The 20,575-nt window shown below is 44.0% G+C and overlaps 1 protein-coding gene across 3 annotated transcripts in view; it reads right to left on the reverse strand.

Annotated features, from left to right (window-relative positions):
• Window positions 1–5,686: 5,686 nt before the first annotated feature.
• ASXL2 (ASXL transcriptional regulator 2) overlaps window positions 5,687–20,575 on the reverse strand; it is a 109,795-nt gene continuing 94,906 nt past the window's right edge. For 2 of the 3 annotated variants that reach the window (XM_063441933.1, XM_063441935.1), the window contains 5 exons: window positions 20,087–20,253; window positions 14,023–14,119; window positions 11,236–11,341; window positions 10,410–11,115; window positions 5,687–9,624 (listed from right to left, as the gene is read on the reverse strand). In XM_063441933.1, the coding sequence (XP_063298003.1) occupies window positions 7,255–9,624; window positions 10,410–11,115; window positions 11,236–11,341; window positions 14,023–14,119; window positions 20,087–20,253 (3,446 nt within the window). In that variant the 3' untranslated portion in view covers window positions 5,687–7,254. The remainder of the gene's footprint in view (window positions 9,625–10,409; window positions 11,116–11,235; window positions 11,342–14,022; window positions 14,120–20,086; window positions 20,254–20,575) is intronic. The other variant, XM_063441934.1, reaches the window with a different exon arrangement.

The following is a 20,575-nucleotide window of genomic DNA, read 5'->3' on the forward strand; positions in this document are numbered from 1 at the left end:
ACATTGGTGTAAGGAACACCATTGCCTTTAAATTCATCCATCTCTAGATACCATTCTTCACTTCCTTCAGGATGGGTTTTCAACAGGTTTAGGTGTCTCCACTTTGAAAGTCCACATTTCAGCCTGAAGTTTTTTCTTAATCAACAATTTGGCATCTCATATTCTAATTAGAAGATTCATTAAGACTATCAGGCTCATCCGACCTTCTAGGAAAACGTATTTTCCCTCCTGGCATAGATCTACAGGCTCTCTGTGACGCTCCTTTGACGATATCTCTGAAGGCTTTGTTTTTTGTCGCCATCACCTCGGCTAAGAGAGTCAGCAAGCTTTAAAAGCACTTTCCTCTTCAGATGAAGTTACTGTGTTTCGCAATGACAAGGTTGTTCTTCATCCTAACCCAAGGTTATATTGTCTACCACGGTAAATCAGCCTATCATTTTACCTTCATTTTACAATAGTTCTTGCAGTATTGGTATCACCACAGTCCATTCGTGTCTCGCTATGTGTGTTCGCATGAAAATGTATTTTGTCCGGTGTTCGGCTAATTGTGCAGGGATCTGAGCGGTATTTCACTAGATGGTACGCTCAGATCCCAGCTATATGCAGAGGTGTCAATCGGTTAAAAGTACCGAACGGTGTGAAAAGTTATGTTCTGCTGTACTGAGAGATAATCCCATTAACAGTATATTTCTGGGTAATTATCTCTCTAGTACAGCAGTGTATGATGGGAAATCAGCCTATAAGCTAAGTCCCCCATGTAGTCCACTACTGGACAACCCCTTACATGTGACTTTGGAAACCCCTTACATGTGTAACTGCATAAATATGGTGACCTGTGATTAAAAGCTCAGTTGACTTCCAGCCTATGTGTCATCTAGTTCTTGGGAGAAGAAAGGGATTATTATAGCTACCTGGATTATTGTATGCTGTATCTGTCTACCTGGATTATTGTATGCAGTTCCTGTCTACCAGCGGAGATACTGTGGATTACATCACCTCTCCGCTACAGAAGGGCATTACCTCTCATGATCAGCTAAATACAGGAACTCTGACCATCTTTTTGTCAACTTCCAATGCAAATTTAAAGGAAAAGAAGTCTCTCGTAATACCATATCTTAATGCCCCCACGGATTAGGATCTTGCTATATCCCGTAGGTACTGCCACCATATGCCAGAAAAAAAAAGAAATGATCTTTTTCTTAATATGGTGGCAGTACAAGTTTCCCTCCCAGTGAATACATGTTTACTTGCAGTTTATATGAGTGTGTGTTTCTTGATATTTACTGATGTGGGTTTGCTGGAGTAGCGCTTTATAGGGTAAGGGGGAGGCATTTGTTTATTCTATCTATCAAGCAGATGCTTGCCCCAATAAGAGAGGGCAAACCCAAAGGTACTGCCACCAAAAAAATAATTTATGGTAAGTAAACATTTGTTTTTTTCTGCCATGAAAGCTCAGAGCTCACATGGATTTATTTTTGTTTACGATTCAGCCATTTACCCCCCTTTAATTCCCACTCACGGGGACACTGTAGTCACCCAGATCACTTCATATCATTGTAGTTGTCTGGGTTTAGTGTTCCTGTCTCCTTAACGCTGCAATGTAAAACAATTAGTTATTTTTTTAGAAACTGCAATGTTTACAGTGTGGGGTTAAATCCACGTCTAGTGGCTGTCAGTATGACATTCTCTAGCGGTGCTTCCACGATACTGACAGTAAAACGTGGTCACGTGACACAAAAGCCTCATAGGAAAGTATGGATTTAATGCGTTACTGTGAGAAAGTTTGATTGCGTGCACTGGGAGAGGAGAGCTGGGCAGCACTGAGGGAGTTACCACTTTGAAACAAGGCAACTAAAATAAAGTTTTTTTTATCCATTTATATGCTGAATGGAGGGGGGGAGCGGGACGTTACTATACAGATAGGAGAACAGATTTATGTTCCTTACGCTATAGGAATTTAAAGAATAATAATAAAGATTAATTTTGATTGCATATAACTGCCTATGTACACTGATGGGATCCATTTTTTGGCTGTAGCCCCAAAGTAACTAATACATGGATCCTATTGACTTTCTCATGTTCCGCTCTGATTGGGATATTCGGACACTCACTGCTGTGTAACTCCCGGCAATTGAAATTAAAATATAATAATATTCCTTAAGTGGTGATCTTTTTTTTGGTAGTTACACCCCGTACCCCTTGAGGACAAAACATCCCTTTTGCGTATATAAAGGTATAATGTAATTAATGGAGGGCATGGTTCAAGGTCCTGATCATGGGAATGCGGATTACCCAATTTCTGATACTGGTGGGGTATTTAAAGATTGGCCTCTCGCCTGATGATATTGATATATTCAGGGACTAAATACACTATGGAACAGTCGTCTATAGACTTCTTTATTTCATGCTTACAAATGAATAACAAATATCTGGTTTTGTGACTGAGCATTTCCTGTAGACGGAGCAGAGGTTATATCATTTGAATCTGTATGAAATCATAGATTTGTTTAATTTTGGTGTATTCTCTCATAGTTGCTAGACTTTGTATTATTTAATATTGTCTACATTTACATTATAAAAATTATAAACTGTTTTTTTTCTATATCAATTGGCATTTCCTCCTCTTCCTTAGCAGTTTTATTTTTTTGTAGATATAAAGAAAAAACACCACAAACATCACAATTTCACCATTTTATTTCATAATTGCTTACAAATACATTCTAAAATAAAGAAGATGTGAACTGTATAAATTTACATAAACGTATTATATACACAGATACCGATATAGCTCTCCCCCAAACCTCTTAAAATTATTAAAACATTTTATGTAAAATGATTCTTTTTTTCTATAGTTTGAAAAAATAGTTTTTTTTTTCTTTTTAAAAGGGTCCAACGTTAGGTTTCTGTACATCCCATAAAATCCCAAGATTTAACAGTCCTTTCGTCACCATAAAACAAAAAATCTGGACAGTTTTAAAAATCAAATATTCACAATACTCAAATGTGGAATTTATTATTATTCTAAACAAAATCCAAACTTGTATTGCCTTCCTGGAAAAGGTAAGGAGCTTAAAGTCCTAAAGCATTTATTTACCAGGCAAACACTATTCATAATAACCCTGTTATATAAATTCCTCTTTCTTACATTTATCTAAATATATATTACTTAAAATATATTAATATTCTAGGTTTACTTTCATTTATATTTCTGCAGCCAAATATAGTGCTAAAATAAAGTCACCCGTCACAAAGGACAACCTGTAAAGACCGATCGTGGGGGAGAAGATACCGCGAGCTGGAGAGGAAGAAATGGGATAACGGGCTCGACAAAGACCCTGACAGAGGTTAAAACGCTACCAGATCCCCCTATTGCTGGCTTAATAAAGGACACTTCACGAAATCCCGAACGGCAGAGAATGTATTACTTTTTTTTACAAAAACCATAACGGCAGAGAATGTATTATTTTATTTTATTTTTACAATATTCAGAATGGCAGAGAATATATTATTTTTTTCACAATATCCAGAACGGCAGAAAATTCAATTTTTATCAGTATTCAGAACAGTAGAGTATTTATTATTTTATCTATTTTTTTTTTTTACTTTGTTATGGTTTTGCTCTATATGCCAGCCAGGTAAGTGACTGCCTGTTTAATTTTTCAATTCTTCACGTGTGCCCACCTAAAGGACAGACTCCCTGTCTCAATATATACACACAGCTGCAGTAACTGGCGTTCTGGATATATTGGTGATTAAAGCGAAAACGTAGCATTTAGCTTTCCACTTTCTGGTTTGATGTAAAGGTAAAGGCATTGGGTCAGTGTTGTAAATCTCTCTGCCAGCTCTAAGCTGTTAATAAATGAACGTGTAGTGTTAATAAAGCTTGTGCTGTATCTGGGGTAGGTATAACTGCCTTATTATAATGTTCCCTGGGAGAATAAATCCAACGCCGTGCTGATGGGCCCCGCAAGCGTGAAATGACTGTATCGCCCGGGAATCTGTTAACGATGGCCCTACAAAGCTGTGTGTTAAACAGCAGGTCACTGCGCATGGAGCCTGCATTTTGGGAAGGTCATAGAAACAAATCATTCAGCTGTTTGAGGCCGCCTGATGGCGATATGTGGATAATGAACGGTGTAATTGGGAATCATTAAATTAGGGATAGTTTTATCTCCATTTGATATCACCATTAATGGAAACATTAATGTACAGGAAGTATGGTAAAGCTGAAAGAATGTGGGGCAACCATGAATTCCTTCCCCAGTCAGCCTGATAGCCAGCAAACACTAATTAGCACTACATGAAACCAGCTTTCCTTTAACTATAAATAGCTTTTTATGACATCTCATAACGTACAGTATGTAAAGTACATACATTTTACCAGTTCAGCAATTCAATATTCTCCTGTCACCCCCAACCGAATTCCTAAAACAAACCTTTTCCCTGTGTTTTCCCCGATGTGAGATAGTCTATATAACAGCAAAAATAAACAAAGAACCCTGCACACTGATACCGTGTAAATGTTCTGTGTCAGGCGGACATCGCTGGACTCACCAGTAAAATCTTCAAAAGGAATAAACGCAGGCCACACTCCAATAGTGAGGATGGTATATTTATTGATAGGTTAACCACCCCATTGAAAGTGCAAAGTGGCGGCTCAGCAGAGCCTTAATCATGAAAGGTCGCACTTTCTTTGGGGGTGGTTAACCTATCAATAAATATACCATCCTTACTATTGGAGTGTGACCTGCGTTTATTCCTTTTGAAGTCCATATAACAGCCTGACCCTACCTGCGGGACGGCGACACTGTTGCTCGTGAGCTTAGCTCATACAGTCACTTGTGATTTTTGCTCATACATTCGCTTGTGATCTTAGCTTATACAGTCGTTCGTGATCTTAGCTCATACAGTCGTTCGTGATCTTAGCTCATACAGTCACTTGTGATCTTTGCTCATACATTCGCTCGTGATCTTGGCTTATACAGTCACTCGTGATCATAGCTCATACATTCGCTCGTGATCTTGGCTTATACAGTCACTCGTGATCATAGCTCATACATTCGCTCGTGATCTTGGCTTATACAGTCGCTTGTGATCTTAGCCTTACTGTAACAGTATGCCACGATAGCTTTAAAGTACGCATCTCAAACTTTGACCTGATGTTACTGAACTGCAACTCCCATGATTCTCTGGTCATCTATTGCATTCATAGAATACTAGGGATTGTAGGCAATCAGTACCTGGGTGGCAGAGCTAAAGATCTATGATGGAAATACCCTGAATTAGCTTCAATACATTATAACATAATGCAGAAACAAACTGCATTCATCCCAAAAAAAAATTACAAAAATATATACTCATCCCTTTTGCTCCTGAAGTGTAAATGGGTGCTTGCATTATGTGTAAACAATGTATGCATCGGGCATCTCCCAAGCTCTGCGTTCAATGTTTTATGCTTGGTGTACAAATAATAAATCAATTAGAAATATTACTAGTACCAGGTCACTATTGAATTAAATAATTACTCCAGGCATGGGGCAAACCCAGTAATGTTTCCCAGTAATGGGGCAAACCATTTTTAAAGGGTCCCTGCCAAGCACAGACTGTCCTCCAGGGCCCAGAGACGACACCCGTCTTCTTCTGCAGAACCGGTCAATAATCCCGCTGAGCATTAATTGGCTCTTTCCTGCCATGGCCAAGGTTGGCAAACTGCAATATTACAGGACTTAGCCTTAGCAGCAAGGCTTGCTCTGTTTGTGTAAATGCATAGATAGATAAAAGCATTATGATTCTGGAACGGTACCGGAGAGTCACTGTAAGGACCCCAATAATGTGTGTACCTTTTAACGTGTACCTTATTTTCTGCTGAGGCCAAGTGTCCTCACTGTGCACAGTATACATGTATTTCCATTATCCTTAGAAATCATAATATAATAAATAGTGTCCTTATCTGGGAATATCTGTAAAGCCATTTACTAATATATTATTAGATTTATTGTTTCACACAGTGGAGGTTCTGAGTCCCTTATTGTAATTATACTCCATCTCACAATAAATACCCAAGTCAATGGGGAGTAAGCCATCTCCTTAAATAAAGGGGACGCCCCTCGCCATGTTACGGTCCTGTGCCTCCAGGAAAACAGAGCATACACTGACGGGGTTAAAAGGTAAATTTCTAATTGTAAGCTGTCAGGACAAGGAATAAAGGTGGGATGCAACAGAAAGAATCAGTGAATAGTTACAAAGGATCAAAAATAGTAATCTGAAATGTATCTAGTGCTACCAAGTATATCTCGGGTATATCAGGTGAACAGCACTAGAGACACTGAATCTAGAGCACTAACCACTGACCTATCACCCGCTGTTACCTTTGATATCATAGTGGTGGACTCGCAGGGGTTAGGGCATCGTGGGAAGTTATGGAGGGGAGTCTTGTTCTAGAACAGCAGTATGAGACTAATGAGCGTGGCTTCTCTGTGGACACTTCAGGTTCTGTCAATAAACTGGTAGCATTAACAGTTATTGTTAATTGGGGCTGGCATTAGTTACCTTGGCTGCCTGTGATATTATTCTGTCACTCCTGTGGCCTTTGATGATGAGCATGCTGGGAGTTATAGTCCCTGCTCTATAGGACTTTGTGTTGGATCAATGATTTAGCTCAGATCACAGTCTTATTGTAATGGTAAATACCCTGGTTTCCATAGATACCGTGTATCAGGTAGAGGAGGGAAGACACCACGTTTCACGTGGAAGAAAAGGCTTTTCAGGTGATTTAACCATTTCTGTGCCAAAGACAAATGCAGCTTTAAAGACACGTGTTCCATATGCCAACAGCACGGACACGGTTAAAGATTATTGCTTTAATAGAAGTTCCCAAACCAACTCTAGTGCAGATCAAACTCCACGCGCACATAAACAGGGAGCGGAATATGTGATCGTATTGCTATTGTTACAAGGGGAAAAAAGTCCACATTCTTTGGATGTTAGGCATTAAAATTCTACAATAAAAACACAAATCTTCCAAACACGCAACTCGTGTACTATTTACAGGATTTCGTGAGTGCAAATGTATGTCATGATTCAAAAACAGTAAGTGCTGATACGAATAACTAAACGTACCCTGCATGTTCTTCCTTTAAATTATAAATGCCAGACCCAGTTGGCACAATGCCCTTTCTGGCATGGAAGTGGTTACAATAATTTCACGGAAACTTCCTCGCACTTACACCATTCGCTGAGAGCCTTGGGTGGCCGTCATCGCACCACGAGGCAGGAGACACACAGTTTGGAGGGGCCTATGCAATCATCGTGGCAGAAAGCCCCACAGCCCTTGCACATGATCATGGCTTTTAATCGACAGTAGCATTTAGTGTTTGTTTCCAAGCCGCTGTCCTCCGTAAAGGCTTGAACAGAAACTGGAGGCTCGTGCCCGGTAGAATTGACGCTGTGACTGGAGGGGATCGTTGTCACAGTTACTGAGAATGACACAACATTGTCTGAGTTTGTAGAACCAAGACTCCCATTGTCGGGAATGGTGGAACCGTGAATCCCTTCTTGTGAAGTGGAGATATTAATTGTCCCTCCGTAAGTAGATCCAATAAGACTCTGGGAGTTTCCGTATGACCTGGTACCCTGCAACAGATTGCGGTGATGGGAATCTGTGCAACCAGCATGCATTTTATACAGCTCGGAGGTATTCTGCTTAAACTTTACCCCCAGTACATTTACCATTTTAGCCTGAGCAGCCTGAATGAAATCTCGAGCAAGGTTTGATTCTCCATAAATATTACCCCTTGTTAAAACATCCACAGTCTCCTTTACACTGAATGCAGGTGGAGCCTCAGTTTTTGGGGTTTGGGTGGACACACTGTTATCAGAAGGCTTTTCAGACATAGAAGAAAATAACATTCTGGAGGCAGAATTTGCTTTAACAGGAAGGGACTCACACTCGTGTGAACTCTCTTCGGACTCACCTTCTTCTTCGCTCTCAGTAACAGACTCAGTATCATCATCCATAAACTCAATGCTTGCTTCAGGGTCATGTAAACACGTTCCACTGTCAGTGCTAACATGAGTTCGTCTGAAGGTCTCTGGAACTCTACCGTACGTAGATATATTCAGCAAGTAGTGGCCAGACATGGCCGGCTTAGATGTTCGTCTACCAACAAATCCAAACATGAATCTTTGACTGGTTGAGATGTTTTCTCTCTGGGAATCCTGATGGCTTAAATAAAAGTCAGATGGATTTGATATGAACATTGAATTCTCCTGCTGAACCTTTTTGATCAGGGACTGGAGAATCTGCTCTTGATTGGCACTGCCAACGTCCTGATGGCATTGACCTTGGCTGCGGCTCGAATCTATTCCTGAAAAGAGCTGCCAGATTCTTTGTCCTGATGGCAATTGCCGGTTGTGGCTGAGGAATCTCTCCAGCTGTTGTGCTGCTGTGTGTCTGTCAATATCAACCTTCTCACTGAAGTCCGTGCTTGTCTGGGGACTCACTGTGGTGACATTCTGTGCCATCTCCTTATCAGATGAGGGTAGAGGGACTGTCTGAAGTCCCACTTTGGTTAGAGGCTTGGGAAGTATCTGTTCTAATGGGATGCTCTTTCCCTGAAGCAGCTGAGTAACCAGTGGATTAATAGCTGCAATACTAGCGCTTGTCCTATTACCAGATCCGCCAGTGACTCGTACGCTGGGAGGATTCATGCAGACACCTGCAGGTTGACCCTTTTCTGGCAGATCGATGGTTTGTGCTGTCATTGCAGAACACACCGTGGCAGTGTTTGACTTTGGAATAGATGCTGTGCCTGCTTGCTGTGATGCCTGAGACACACTTGGGGCTATTTGTGCTAGTGATGAAGATACATTTCTTATTTTTAGGTCAGAAACATGTGGATTGATTGGATTAGTGGCACCGGCCTGGGGTCCCTTTACATGTACTTTTAAAATGTCTGTGTTTATTGGAAATAAAGTTTGTTCACCCTTGAGAGAACTTGTGGTATCTGCAATGGTTCCTACAGCTCCAGATGATGTGCCAGATTTACATGTGGTGCTGGATGACGTGTCCGGAGTATCGCGGAGTGCGGGGCACTGGCCTAGTCTCTCGGAGGCTGGCATGGAGCTGCGGGGCAATGCTGAAGATTTGTGCTGTGGATAGATAATTGGGTTTCTGGGTTGTACACCGGATTTTTGCAGTAGCTGTGCTCTTGCTGCACTGTGAGGTGGTGTCTGCCCTGGGACTTTTGCCTCCATGAGGTTTTGGTTGTTTGAAGTAAAGGAAGTAACTCCCCTTTCACCTCTCCAGCTTCCAGCACTTCCCATGTCCAGTACTTTATCCCCGAGTTTGTTATGAGTGGAACTTTCTGCTTGGTCTCTCCTTCCACCACCGGGACCTGGTCCTCCTCCTGGTCCAGGACCTGGGACAGACCCACCGAAGGCTGCGGACGTTGCAGCAGCCGCGGCGGCCGCCGCTCTTTGTGCTCTGGCCATCTGAGCTTTGGCTTTGATATCTGCAAGTGTCCTGGCTCCGGTTCTCCCAGGACTGGTGTGGACAACTGGAAATGTTGGCCTGTGAGAGACCTGGCTTGACAGAAATGGCTTTTGGGAGCCGGAGAGTGGAATCTAATATTAAAAAAATAAATAAAATAATGTTGAGATAATTTTACACAGGATTAATGGATTATTATATTAACCTAATAAATTCAATTATTCTATGGTCAATGCATGATCTCCAAATAATGTTAGATAAGGCTAAATTCTATTGAAATAATAACTAATAAGTATAACAATTAAGTATTTCCAGGCAGTTTGTAATCACTGGTATAGTAAAAATAAATTGGCTGCCTTTTCAAATCTCCACCAAATAATTGTACATGGTCCGTCTGCCCATGCAGCTTGTAGTATTAAAGAGTAACGAGCAGCCTCGTACTATTCCAAGATGTCAGGGCCATTACCCAGTTTGCGCAGTACAGGTAAGTATGTTTTCACTTACCTCCACTATACATTACACCCCAATAAAAAAAATTCATGGCGTTTACAGACAGAAAAACCTGGGTCATACAATCACAGAAATAGAAACACGACAGCTCCTCTTCAACAAGGACATTAATTAAAGGAAAACTCCAAACACCATAACCACTACCGCTTAGGTTTAGTCCATTGGCTGAGAAACAGCAAATGCAGAGTTAATGCAAGTTACTGCTGAGGGATTTCCAGCCCCTGGTTGATGGGAGTGGACGCGAGGAGCGGCATCCCACGGGCTCCAGGTAAGAAGTGACAGCATTAAAAAATGGCTTGACCCCTTACAATGGTGAGGCGCCAGGGCAACCCTGGCATCTTAACCAGCAATCTGTAGTGGTTATGGTGTGTGGAGTTTTCCTTTGATTTAAAAAGAACATTTATATTACCTTTTGTGGAGACACTTTGTGTTCCAGCGCTGGTAGTGACAATTCTGTGTTGGGCCTGCAAAAGGCACGAAACGAATGCTGGGTCTGCGGCTGCTCCATCAGACGTGGGTATTTCTCGGGGCCACGCATGACTTCGTCCCCGGTGTCCAGTTTTCTCTTCGGCACTGCAGTGTTGCCGGATTCCACCCGTGACTCTGCTTCCCTGGAGTCCTGGTGAAGTCCTTTCATGATGATAATGGAGGTGGGGGTTTTAACAATGCTGGGGCTCTTTGGTTTGCTCCGTGGTGGGGATATGTTTCTCTTTATCTCCTTGGCTTCAGAAGATGATGGTGTTTCTTTTGTTACTCCTATATGATCCGTGACAGAAACGAGTAGGTTGTCTTCTGCAGTTGGTTCAGATGGCTTTAAGGAGATTGTTACCGCTTTTACATTCATATCCACCTGCGGGCTCTCTGGATGCAGTGCAGCTTTTTCATCCTTTGACGATTCAGGTTTCACTGGACTGTCCTTTTCTTCTTCCTTCTTCACAGCGTCTCGTTCTTCCACGTTTGCATCTGTCGGTGCATCCAATTCTGATTTAACAATGACCAGCTCGGGACGAGAGGCCGCGATAGTGCATTTAACATCCGGAGCAGTCTGAGAGGGTCCGGTGGGTTCTTCAGGTGCTTCTGTCAGCTCAGTCAAGTCATCCAGGCTCAGACCAGAACTTTTATGGACAAAAATAAAATAATTTGACTGATTAAATCTTACTTTCTTCCAATGGATCTCAACGCAAAACTCAAGCAATCATTTTGGAATATGGAGGGATGTTATATTCAATACGTACTTCTCACCGTAGTAACTCTCGTAGAATTGTTCCTTCCACGGCTCCATTTTCTTCTCTTTCTCCATGTCTTGTCGAATTCGTAACTGCATCTCAGGTGTCAGCTCACCTAGACAGGGAGAGGATATATTTACCATTTTATAGGATTACAATACAAATCTTCAGAGTGAATGCCATGATAACGCAAGGTACAATCTGCAGGCTGTCTGAGGATTCTGGGAATATCTCTCACTCTATGCTATGTAGAACACAGTATGCAGAGACAGAGTAAAGAAGAACAGTGATTCTAAACCTGTTACATAGAAGGACCCCTGCAGGTCTAAAAAAATAATTCTAAATAACCATGCCTTGAGATTAATTTATACTGATCCAAATTCCAAAAGAAATGCGTAGACACGGATATTTAAAGGGTCACTATAGTAACCAAAACAAGTTTAGCTTCATGAAGCTGTTTTGATGTATAGATCATGTCTCTTCAGGCTCACGGATCAATTCTCTGCCATTTAGGAGTTAAATCACTTTGTTTATGCAGCCCTAGCCACACCTCCCTGCATGTGACATACACACTTCCTGTAAAGAGAGATCTAATGTTTACACTTTCTTTCTGTTTAATTTAGAATCTTATCTCCTGCTCTGTTAATATCTTGCTAGACAATGTAGGAGGTTTCTGTGTGTGAATAAAGGTTAATTTACAGAGCAGGATATAAAAACTCTGAAAGTAAGTTCCATCTGATTGAAAATTAAACCATTTTGTTTTAATGCAGGCTGTGTCAATCACAGTTTGGGGAGGTGTGGCTAGGGCTGCATGATCAGAAACAAAGTGATTTAACTTTGGAATCAAGCAGTGCGATTTCAGAGGCATGATCTATATACACAAAACCTGCTTAATTAATCTAAAGTTGTTTCAGGGTCCCTTTAAGTTAATCCCATATTGGAGGACAAGCCTGAATAAAGGTAGTAAATAATATTCTTAAAATAAATACAACATTATTTATTTATTTATAAAATATTTTACCAAGATGGATACATTGAGATTTCTCTTGTTTTCACGTTTACATACACAATATAATGTGAATATTGTGTATGTAAAGAGGAGAGACACACACACACTGACTGCCAGATACACACACACACACACACACACACTGATGTCAGACACAGACACACTGACTGGCTGACAGACACAGACAAACTGACTGACTGAGACACACACTGACTGACAGACAGACACACTGACTGACAGACAGACACACTGACTGACAGACACACACACACTGACTGACAGACACACACACTAACTGACAGACACACACACACTAACTGACAGACACACACACTGACTGACAGACACACACACTGACTGACAGACACACACACTGACTGACAGACAGACACACACACTGACTGACAGACACACTGACTGACTGACAGACACACTGACTGACTGACAGACACACTGACTGACTGAAAGACAGACACACTGACTGACTGACAGACAGACACACTGACTGACTGACAGACAGACACACTGACTGACTGACAGACAGACACACTGACTGACTGACAGACAGACACACTGACTGACTGACAGACAGACACACTGACTGACTGACAGACAGACACACTGACTGACTGACAGACAGACACACTGACTGACTGACAGACAGACACACTGACTGACTGACAGACAGACACACTGACTGACTGACAGACACACTGACTGACTGACACACTGACTGACAGACACACACTGACTGACTGACAGACACACACTGACTGACTGACTGACAGACACACACTGACTGACTGACAGACAGACACTGACTGACAGACACACACTGACTGACAGACACATACACAGACTGACAGACAGACACACACACACAGACTGACAGACAGACACACACACACAGACTTACAGACAGACACACACACACACAGACTGACAGACAGACACACTGACTGACAGGCACACACACATTCGCAAATTATCATTATAAAATTATTTTTTCCAGTCTTATTATTTTATTTCTGTCCATTAAAGTTCTAGTCTGAGCCTGGATGACTCTCCTTATCCTAAACTATTACATCATTACAAAAGCTTATCTAATAATATTACAATCAAGTCATCTTATGCCATTACAGAGAGAACATCTCTGAAACATATCAGACTGGTCCCACCCATACGGGCAGCCCAGATCCGAAATGCCAGCAAGTTCCCTCTGCACGAGAGACACAAGATGAGCTAAATCCATCTTGAGATCTGAGCGGGGACCCACGGAAGTGCAGGCTATTTCAGCTGCTGCCAGTTCTCCGTATTCTTTTGCGTGCCGTTTTCTGCTCTCCATAAGTTTAAAGGGTAATCCAGACATGGACCCCTTGCTCACGGGGCCTAGAGAGATATCAGCTATGCCTCACTGATGATGCCTAACAAGGCTGAAAAGATCGTCTGGGGTTGCTGTGTCTCTCGTGCAGAGGGAACTTGCTGGCATTTCGGATCTGGACTGCCCGTATGGGTGGGACCAGTCTGATATGTTTCAGAGATGTTCTCTCTGTAATGGCACAAAATGAGCTAAAACCAGCTTGAGATCTGAGCGGGGACCCACCGAAGGGCAGGCTATTTCAGCTGCTGCCCGTTCTCAGTATTCTCTTGTGCCCTGTGTTTTAAGACTGACATGTTTCATTTAGAAGAACAGAAACCTATTAAGGCAGTGCTGCTAATGGCCCTGGATCTACGATACAATGCGGTGTCCGCTCTGAGCGGGGAATGCTTGGGTTTTACACAATCACCTTCAGCCAGCCGCTCCTTCCAGCTCTGCGATGCAGACGTAAAGAACTCGTTATTCAGCGCAGAGTTATTTAGTTTCAATTGGCCGTCGGATCCAGCCTATGAGAAAGAAGAAATTAAGATATCATTGGTTACCCTCTGGGGGACAGTTTGACAAAGGGTAAAAGAAGGCGCAAGGCCTTAATTAGACAAAATCACAAACATATTGCAGATTAATTCCCCTGCAGATACACTTGGGTAACCCTGGGTTGTTCATTAATGAGGAGAGTTTGTGAGAATTGTATAAACCCATTGCTGTCCTGCTGAATGAACTAGGGCTGCACCGTTCTTTTCCTCTCTGTTAGACTTTCACCACTCCACTCCTTCAAAAAAATCATTAAAAACTCACTTCTTCAGGAAAGTGTATCAATTAAACTGTTAATAGCTGCCCCCTCAACCTGATTCCTCTCCTGCAACTGTCATAAAACAAACAAACCACTAAGTCTTCAGTAAATACTTTTCTACCCCTACTTTTACTTTTAGTGTCACTATACCTCAATCCCTCTGTTACTGTGTCACTATACCCCACTCCCTCTAACATGTAAACTCACTGAGCAGGCCCTCAATCCCTCTGTTACTGTGTCACTATACCCCACTCCCTCTAACATGTAAACTCACTGAGCAGGGCTCTCAATCCCTCTGTTACTGTGTCACCCCACTCCCTCTAACATGTAAACTCACTGAGCAGGGCCCTCAATCCCTCTGTTACTGTGTCACTATACCCCACTCCCTCTAACATGTAAACTCACTGAGCAGGGCCCTCAATCCCTCTGTTACTGTGTCACTATACCCCACTCCCTCTAGCATGTAAACTCACTAAGCAGGGCCCTCAATCCCTCTGTTACTGTGTCACTATACCCCACTCCCTCTAACATGTAAACTCACTGAGCAGGGCCCTCAATCCCTTTGTTACTGTGTCACTATACCCCACTCCCTCTAGCATGTAAACTCACTAAGCAGGGCCCTCAATCCCTCTGTTACTGTGTCACTATACCCCACTCCCTCTAACATGTAAACTCACTGAGCAGGGCCCTCAATCCCTCTGTTACTGTGTCACTATACCCCACTCCCTCTAACATGTAAACTCACTGAGCAGGGCCCTCAGTCCCTCAGTTACTGTGTCACTATACCCCACTTCCTCTAGCATGTAAACTCAAAGAGCAGTGCCCTCAATCCCTCTGTTACTGTGTCACTATACCCCACTCCCTCTAACATGTAAACTCACTGAGCAGGGCCCTCAGTCCCTCAGTTACTGTGTCACTATACCCCACTTCCTCTAGCATGTAAACTCACTGAGCAGGGCCCTCAATCCCTCTGTTACTGTGTCACTATACCCCACTCCCTCTAACATGTAAACTCACTGAGCAGGGCCCTCAATCCCTTTGTTACTGTGTCACTATACCCCACTCCCTCTAGCATGTAAACTCACTAAGCAGGGCCCTCAATCCCTCTGTTACTGTGTCACTATACCCCACTCCCTCTAACATGTAAACTCACTGAGCAGGGCCCTCAATCCCTCTGTTACTGTGTCACTATACCCCACTCCCTCTAACATGTAAACTCACTGAGCAGGGCCCTCAGTCCCTCAGTTACTGTGTCACTATACCCCACTTCCTCTAGCATGTAAACTCAAAGAGCAGTGCCCTCAATCCCTCTGTTACTGTGTCACTATACCCCACTCCCTCTAACATGTAAACTCACTGAGCAGGGCCCTCAGTCCCTCAGTTACTGTGTCACTATACCCCACTTCCTCTAGCATGTAAACTCACTGAGCAGGGCCCTCAATCCCTCTGTTACTGTGTCACTATACCCCACTCCCTCTAACATGTAAACTCACTGAGCAGGGCCCTCAGTCCCTCAGTTACTGTGTCACTATACCCCACTTCCTCTAGCATGTAAACTCAAAGAGCAGTGCCCTCAATCCCTCTGTTACTGTGTCACTATACCCCACTCCCTCTAACATGTAAGCTTACTGAGCAGGGCCTCAATCCCTCTGTTACTGTGTCACTATACCCCACTCCCTCTAACATGTAAACTCACTGAACAGGGCTCTCAATCCCTCTGTTACTGTGTCACTATACCCCACTCCCTCTAACATGTAAACTCACTGAGCAGGGCCTCAATCCCTCTGTTACTGTCACTATACCAAACTCCCTCTAACATGTAAACTCACTGAGCAGGGCCCTCAATCCCTCTGTTACTGTCACTATACCCCACTCCCTCTAGCATGTAAACTCACTAAACAGGGCCCTCAATCCCTCTGTTACTGTCACTATACCCCACTCCCTCTAGCATGTGAACTCACTGAGCAGGGCCCTCAATCCATCTGTTACTGTGTCACTATACCCCACTCCCTCTAGCATGTAAGCTCATTGAGCAGGGCCCTCAATCCCTCTGTTACTGTCACTATACCCCACTCCCTCTAACATGTAAACTCACTGAGCAGGCCCTCAATCCCTCTGTTACTGTGTCACTATACCCCACTCCCTCTAGCATGTAAACTCACTGAGCAGGGCCCTCAATCCCTTTGTTACTGTGTCACTATACCCCACTCCCTCTAGCATGTAAACTCACTAAGCAGGGCCCTCAATCCCTCTGTTACTGTGTCACTATACCCCACTCCCTCTAACATGTAAACTCACTGAGCAGGGCCCTCAATCCCTCTGTTACTGTGTCACTATACCCCACTCCCTCTAGCATGTAAACTTACTAAGCAGGGCCCTCAATCCCTCTGTTACTGTGTCACTATACCCCACTCCCTCTAACATGTAAACTCACTAAGCAGGGCCCTCAATCCCTCTGTTACTGTCACTATACCCCACTCCCTCTAGCATGTGAACTCACTGAGCAGGGCCCTCAATCCCTCTGTTACTGTGTCACTATACCCCACTCCCTCTAGTATGTAAGCTCATTGAGCAGGGCCCTCAATCCCTCTGTTACTGTCACTATACCCCACTCCCTCTAACATGTAAACTCGCTGAGCAGGCCCTCAATCCCTCTGTTACTGTGTCACTATACCCCACTCCCTCTAGCATGTAAACTCACTGAGCAGAGCCCTCAATCCCTCTGTTACTGTGTCACTATACCCCACTCCCTCTAACATGTAAGCTTACTGAGCAGGCCCTCAATCCCTCTGTTACTGTGTCACTATACCCCACTCCCTCTAGCATGTAAACTCACTGAGCAGGCCCTCAATCCCTCTGTTACTGTGTCACTATACCCCACTCCCTCTAACATGTAAGCTTACTGAGCAGGGCCTCAATCCCTCTGTTACTGTGTCACTATACCCCACTCCCTCTAACATGTAAACTCACTGAACAGGGCTCTCAATCCCTCTGTTACTGTGTCACAATACCCCACTCCCTCTAACATGTAAACTCACTGAGCAGTGCCCTCAATCCCTCTGTTACTGTGTCACTATACCCCACTCCCTCTAACATGTGAACTCACTGAGCAGGCCCTCAACCCCTCTGTTACTGTGTCACTATACCCCACTCCATCTAGCATGTAAACTCACTGAGCTTGGCTCTCAATCCCTCTGTTACTGTGTCACTATACCCCACTCCCTCTAGCATGTAAGCTTACTGAGCAGGGCCCTCAATCCCTCTGTTACTGTGTCACTATACCCCACTCCCTCTAACATGTAAGCTTACTGAGCAGGGCCTCAATCCCTCTGTTACTGTGTCACTATACCCCACTCCCTCTAACATGTAAACTCACTGAACAGGGCTCTCAATCCCTCTGTTACTGTGTCACAATACCCCACTCCCTCTAACATGTAAACTCACTGAGCAGTGCCCTCAATCCCTCTGTTACTGTGTCACTATACCCCACTCCCTCTAACATGTGAACTCACTGAGCAGGCCCTCAACCCCTCTGTTACTGTGTCACTATACCCCACTCCATCTAGCATGTAAACTCACTGAGCAGGGCTCTCAATCCCTCTGTTACTGTGTCACTATACCCCACTCCCTCTAGCATGTAAGCTTACTGAGCAGGGCCCTCAATCCCTCTGTTACTGTGTCACTATACCCCACTCCCTCTAACATGTAAACTCACTGAGCAGGACCCTCAATCCCTCTGTTACTGTGTCACTATACCCCACTACCTCTAACATGTAAACTCACTGAGCAGTGCCCTCAATCCCTCTGTTACTGCCACTATACCCCACTCCCTCTAGCATGTAAACTCACTGAGCAGGCCCTCAATCTCTCTGTTACTGTGTCATTAAACCCCACTCCCTCTAGCATGTAAACTCACTGAGCAGGGCCCTCAATCCCTCTGTTACTGAGTCATTATACCCCACTCCCTCTAACATGTAAACTCACTGAGCAGGCCCTCAATCCCTCTGTTACTGTGTCACTATACCCCAATCCCTCGAGCATGTAAACTAACTGAGCAGGGCCTCAATCCCTCTGTTACTGTGTCACTATACCCCACTCCCTCTAGCATGTAACCTCACTGAGCAGGTCCTCAATCCCTCTGTTACTGTGTCACTTTACCCCACGCCCTCTAACATGTAAACTCACTGAGCAGGCCCTCAATCCCTCTGTTACTGTGTCACTATACCCCAATCCCTCGAGCATGTAAACTAACTGAGCAGGGCCTCAATCCCTCTGTTACTGTGTCACTATACCCCACTCCCTCTAGCATGTAACCTCACTGAGCAGGTCCTCAATCCCTCTGTTACTGTGCCACTATACCCCACTCCCTCTAACATGTAAACTCACTGAGCAGGGCCCTCAACCCCTCTGTTACTGTCACTATACCCCACTCCCTCTAGCATGTAAACTCACTGAGCAGGGCCCTCAATCCCTCTGTTACTGTCACTATATCCCACTCCCTCTAGCATGCAAACTCACTGAGCAGGGCCCTCAATCCCTCTGTTACTGTCACTATATCCCACTCCCTCTAGCATGCAAACTCACTGAGCAGGGCCCTCAATCCCTCTGTTACTGTCACTATATCCCACTCCCTCTAGCATGTAAACTCACTGAGCAGGGCCCTCAATCCCTCTTTTACTGTCACTATATCCCACTCCCTCTAGCATGTAAGCTCACTGAGCAGGCCCTCAATCCCTCTGTTACTGTGTCACTATACCCCACTCCCTCTAGCATGTAAGCTCACTGAGCAGGGCCCTCAACCCCTCTGTTACTGTCACTATATCCCACTCCCTCTAGCATGTAAGCTCACTGAGCAGGCCCTCAATCCCTCTGTTACTGTGTCACTATACCCCACTCTCTCTAGCATGTAAGCTCACTGAGCAGGGCCCTCAACCCCTCTGTTACTGTCACTATATCCCACTCCCTCTAGCATGTAAGCTCACTGAGTAGGGCCCTCAACCCCTCTGTTACTGTCACTATACCCCACTCCCTCTAGCATGTAAGCTCACTGAGCAGGGCCCTCAATCCCTCTGTTACTGTCACTATACCCCACTCCCTCTAGCATGTAAGCTCACTGAGCAGGCCCTCAATCCCTCTGTTTCTGTCACTATACCCCACTCCCTCTAGCATGTAAGCTCACTGAGCAGGGCCTCAATCCCTCTGTTACTGTCACTATACCCCATTCCCTCTAGCATGTAAGCTCACTGAGCAGGGCCATAATCCCTCTGTTCCTGTGCGTCCAACTCGTCTGGTTACAATTACATGTTTATTAGTCCACCCATTGTACAGCGCTGTGGAATTGGTTGGTGCTATAGTAATAATAATGTCCCCAGTGATGCAGAGGAATCACGTGAACATCATTCACACATAGCTAGAAGCGCACTGTACGGCTCTCTGCGCACAGCAAGTGGCGGCTTGTTAGGTAAAAATATGAATGAAGCAGCTTATTCAAACCAGTGATAATTCTCTTTAATAATAATTTTGGACCGTTCCCTTGTTTTGAACTAAGGAGGTGTTAGCGTTATCTGCCCCTTCTAATGCTGCCACTCTCACGATTGCCCCTTCACTCCTCCATATCTACGTAGCGGCAGTGACACCTCTTCTTCATTATGTCAAACACTGCCCAGACAGAAGGGACACTCACCGGCCGGTCCACCTCCGGTAAGAGTAGGAGGAGCCTTTGCTGACAGTCGCTGGGGAGCAGTGAGAAGGTGTGCTTGTTTATCAGTGCTCGTAGGTTGGTGTTTACCAAGATGGATTCTGGCGTCTCCACGTCAATCTCAGCACATTTCGTTCTTTTTAGGTGCCCTGCTAACAGCACAGGTTTCGTTGTTTAAAAATGTAAATGAATGAATAAAAACACAAAACAAACAAACAAAAAAAATACCCCCCTCAATAAAACATAAACCCTACTATAGTTCCCTGGCACTGTCTACCAGTTTAACCACTTTAGGACACAGATTCAGTACTTAAAGGGTTACTCCAGATCACCTTCAGTGATCTAAAGTGGCATCCCCCCCGAAGCGTTAGTTTGAGAAAGCATTGGATTGGGTCATTGTCACCGATATTCTTAGCCAGAGGAGGAATAGTGACTGTGGTAAAAAAAGGTGAGATATGGGAAGAAAGGTGACGT

The sequence above is a fragment of the Pelobates fuscus genome, chromosome 2 (genome assembly GCF_036172605.1).
Source record: "Pelobates fuscus isolate aPelFus1 chromosome 2, aPelFus1.pri, whole genome shotgun sequence".
In the NCBI taxonomy this organism is placed as follows: Eukaryota; Metazoa; Chordata; class Amphibia; order Anura; family Pelobatidae; genus Pelobates; species Pelobates fuscus.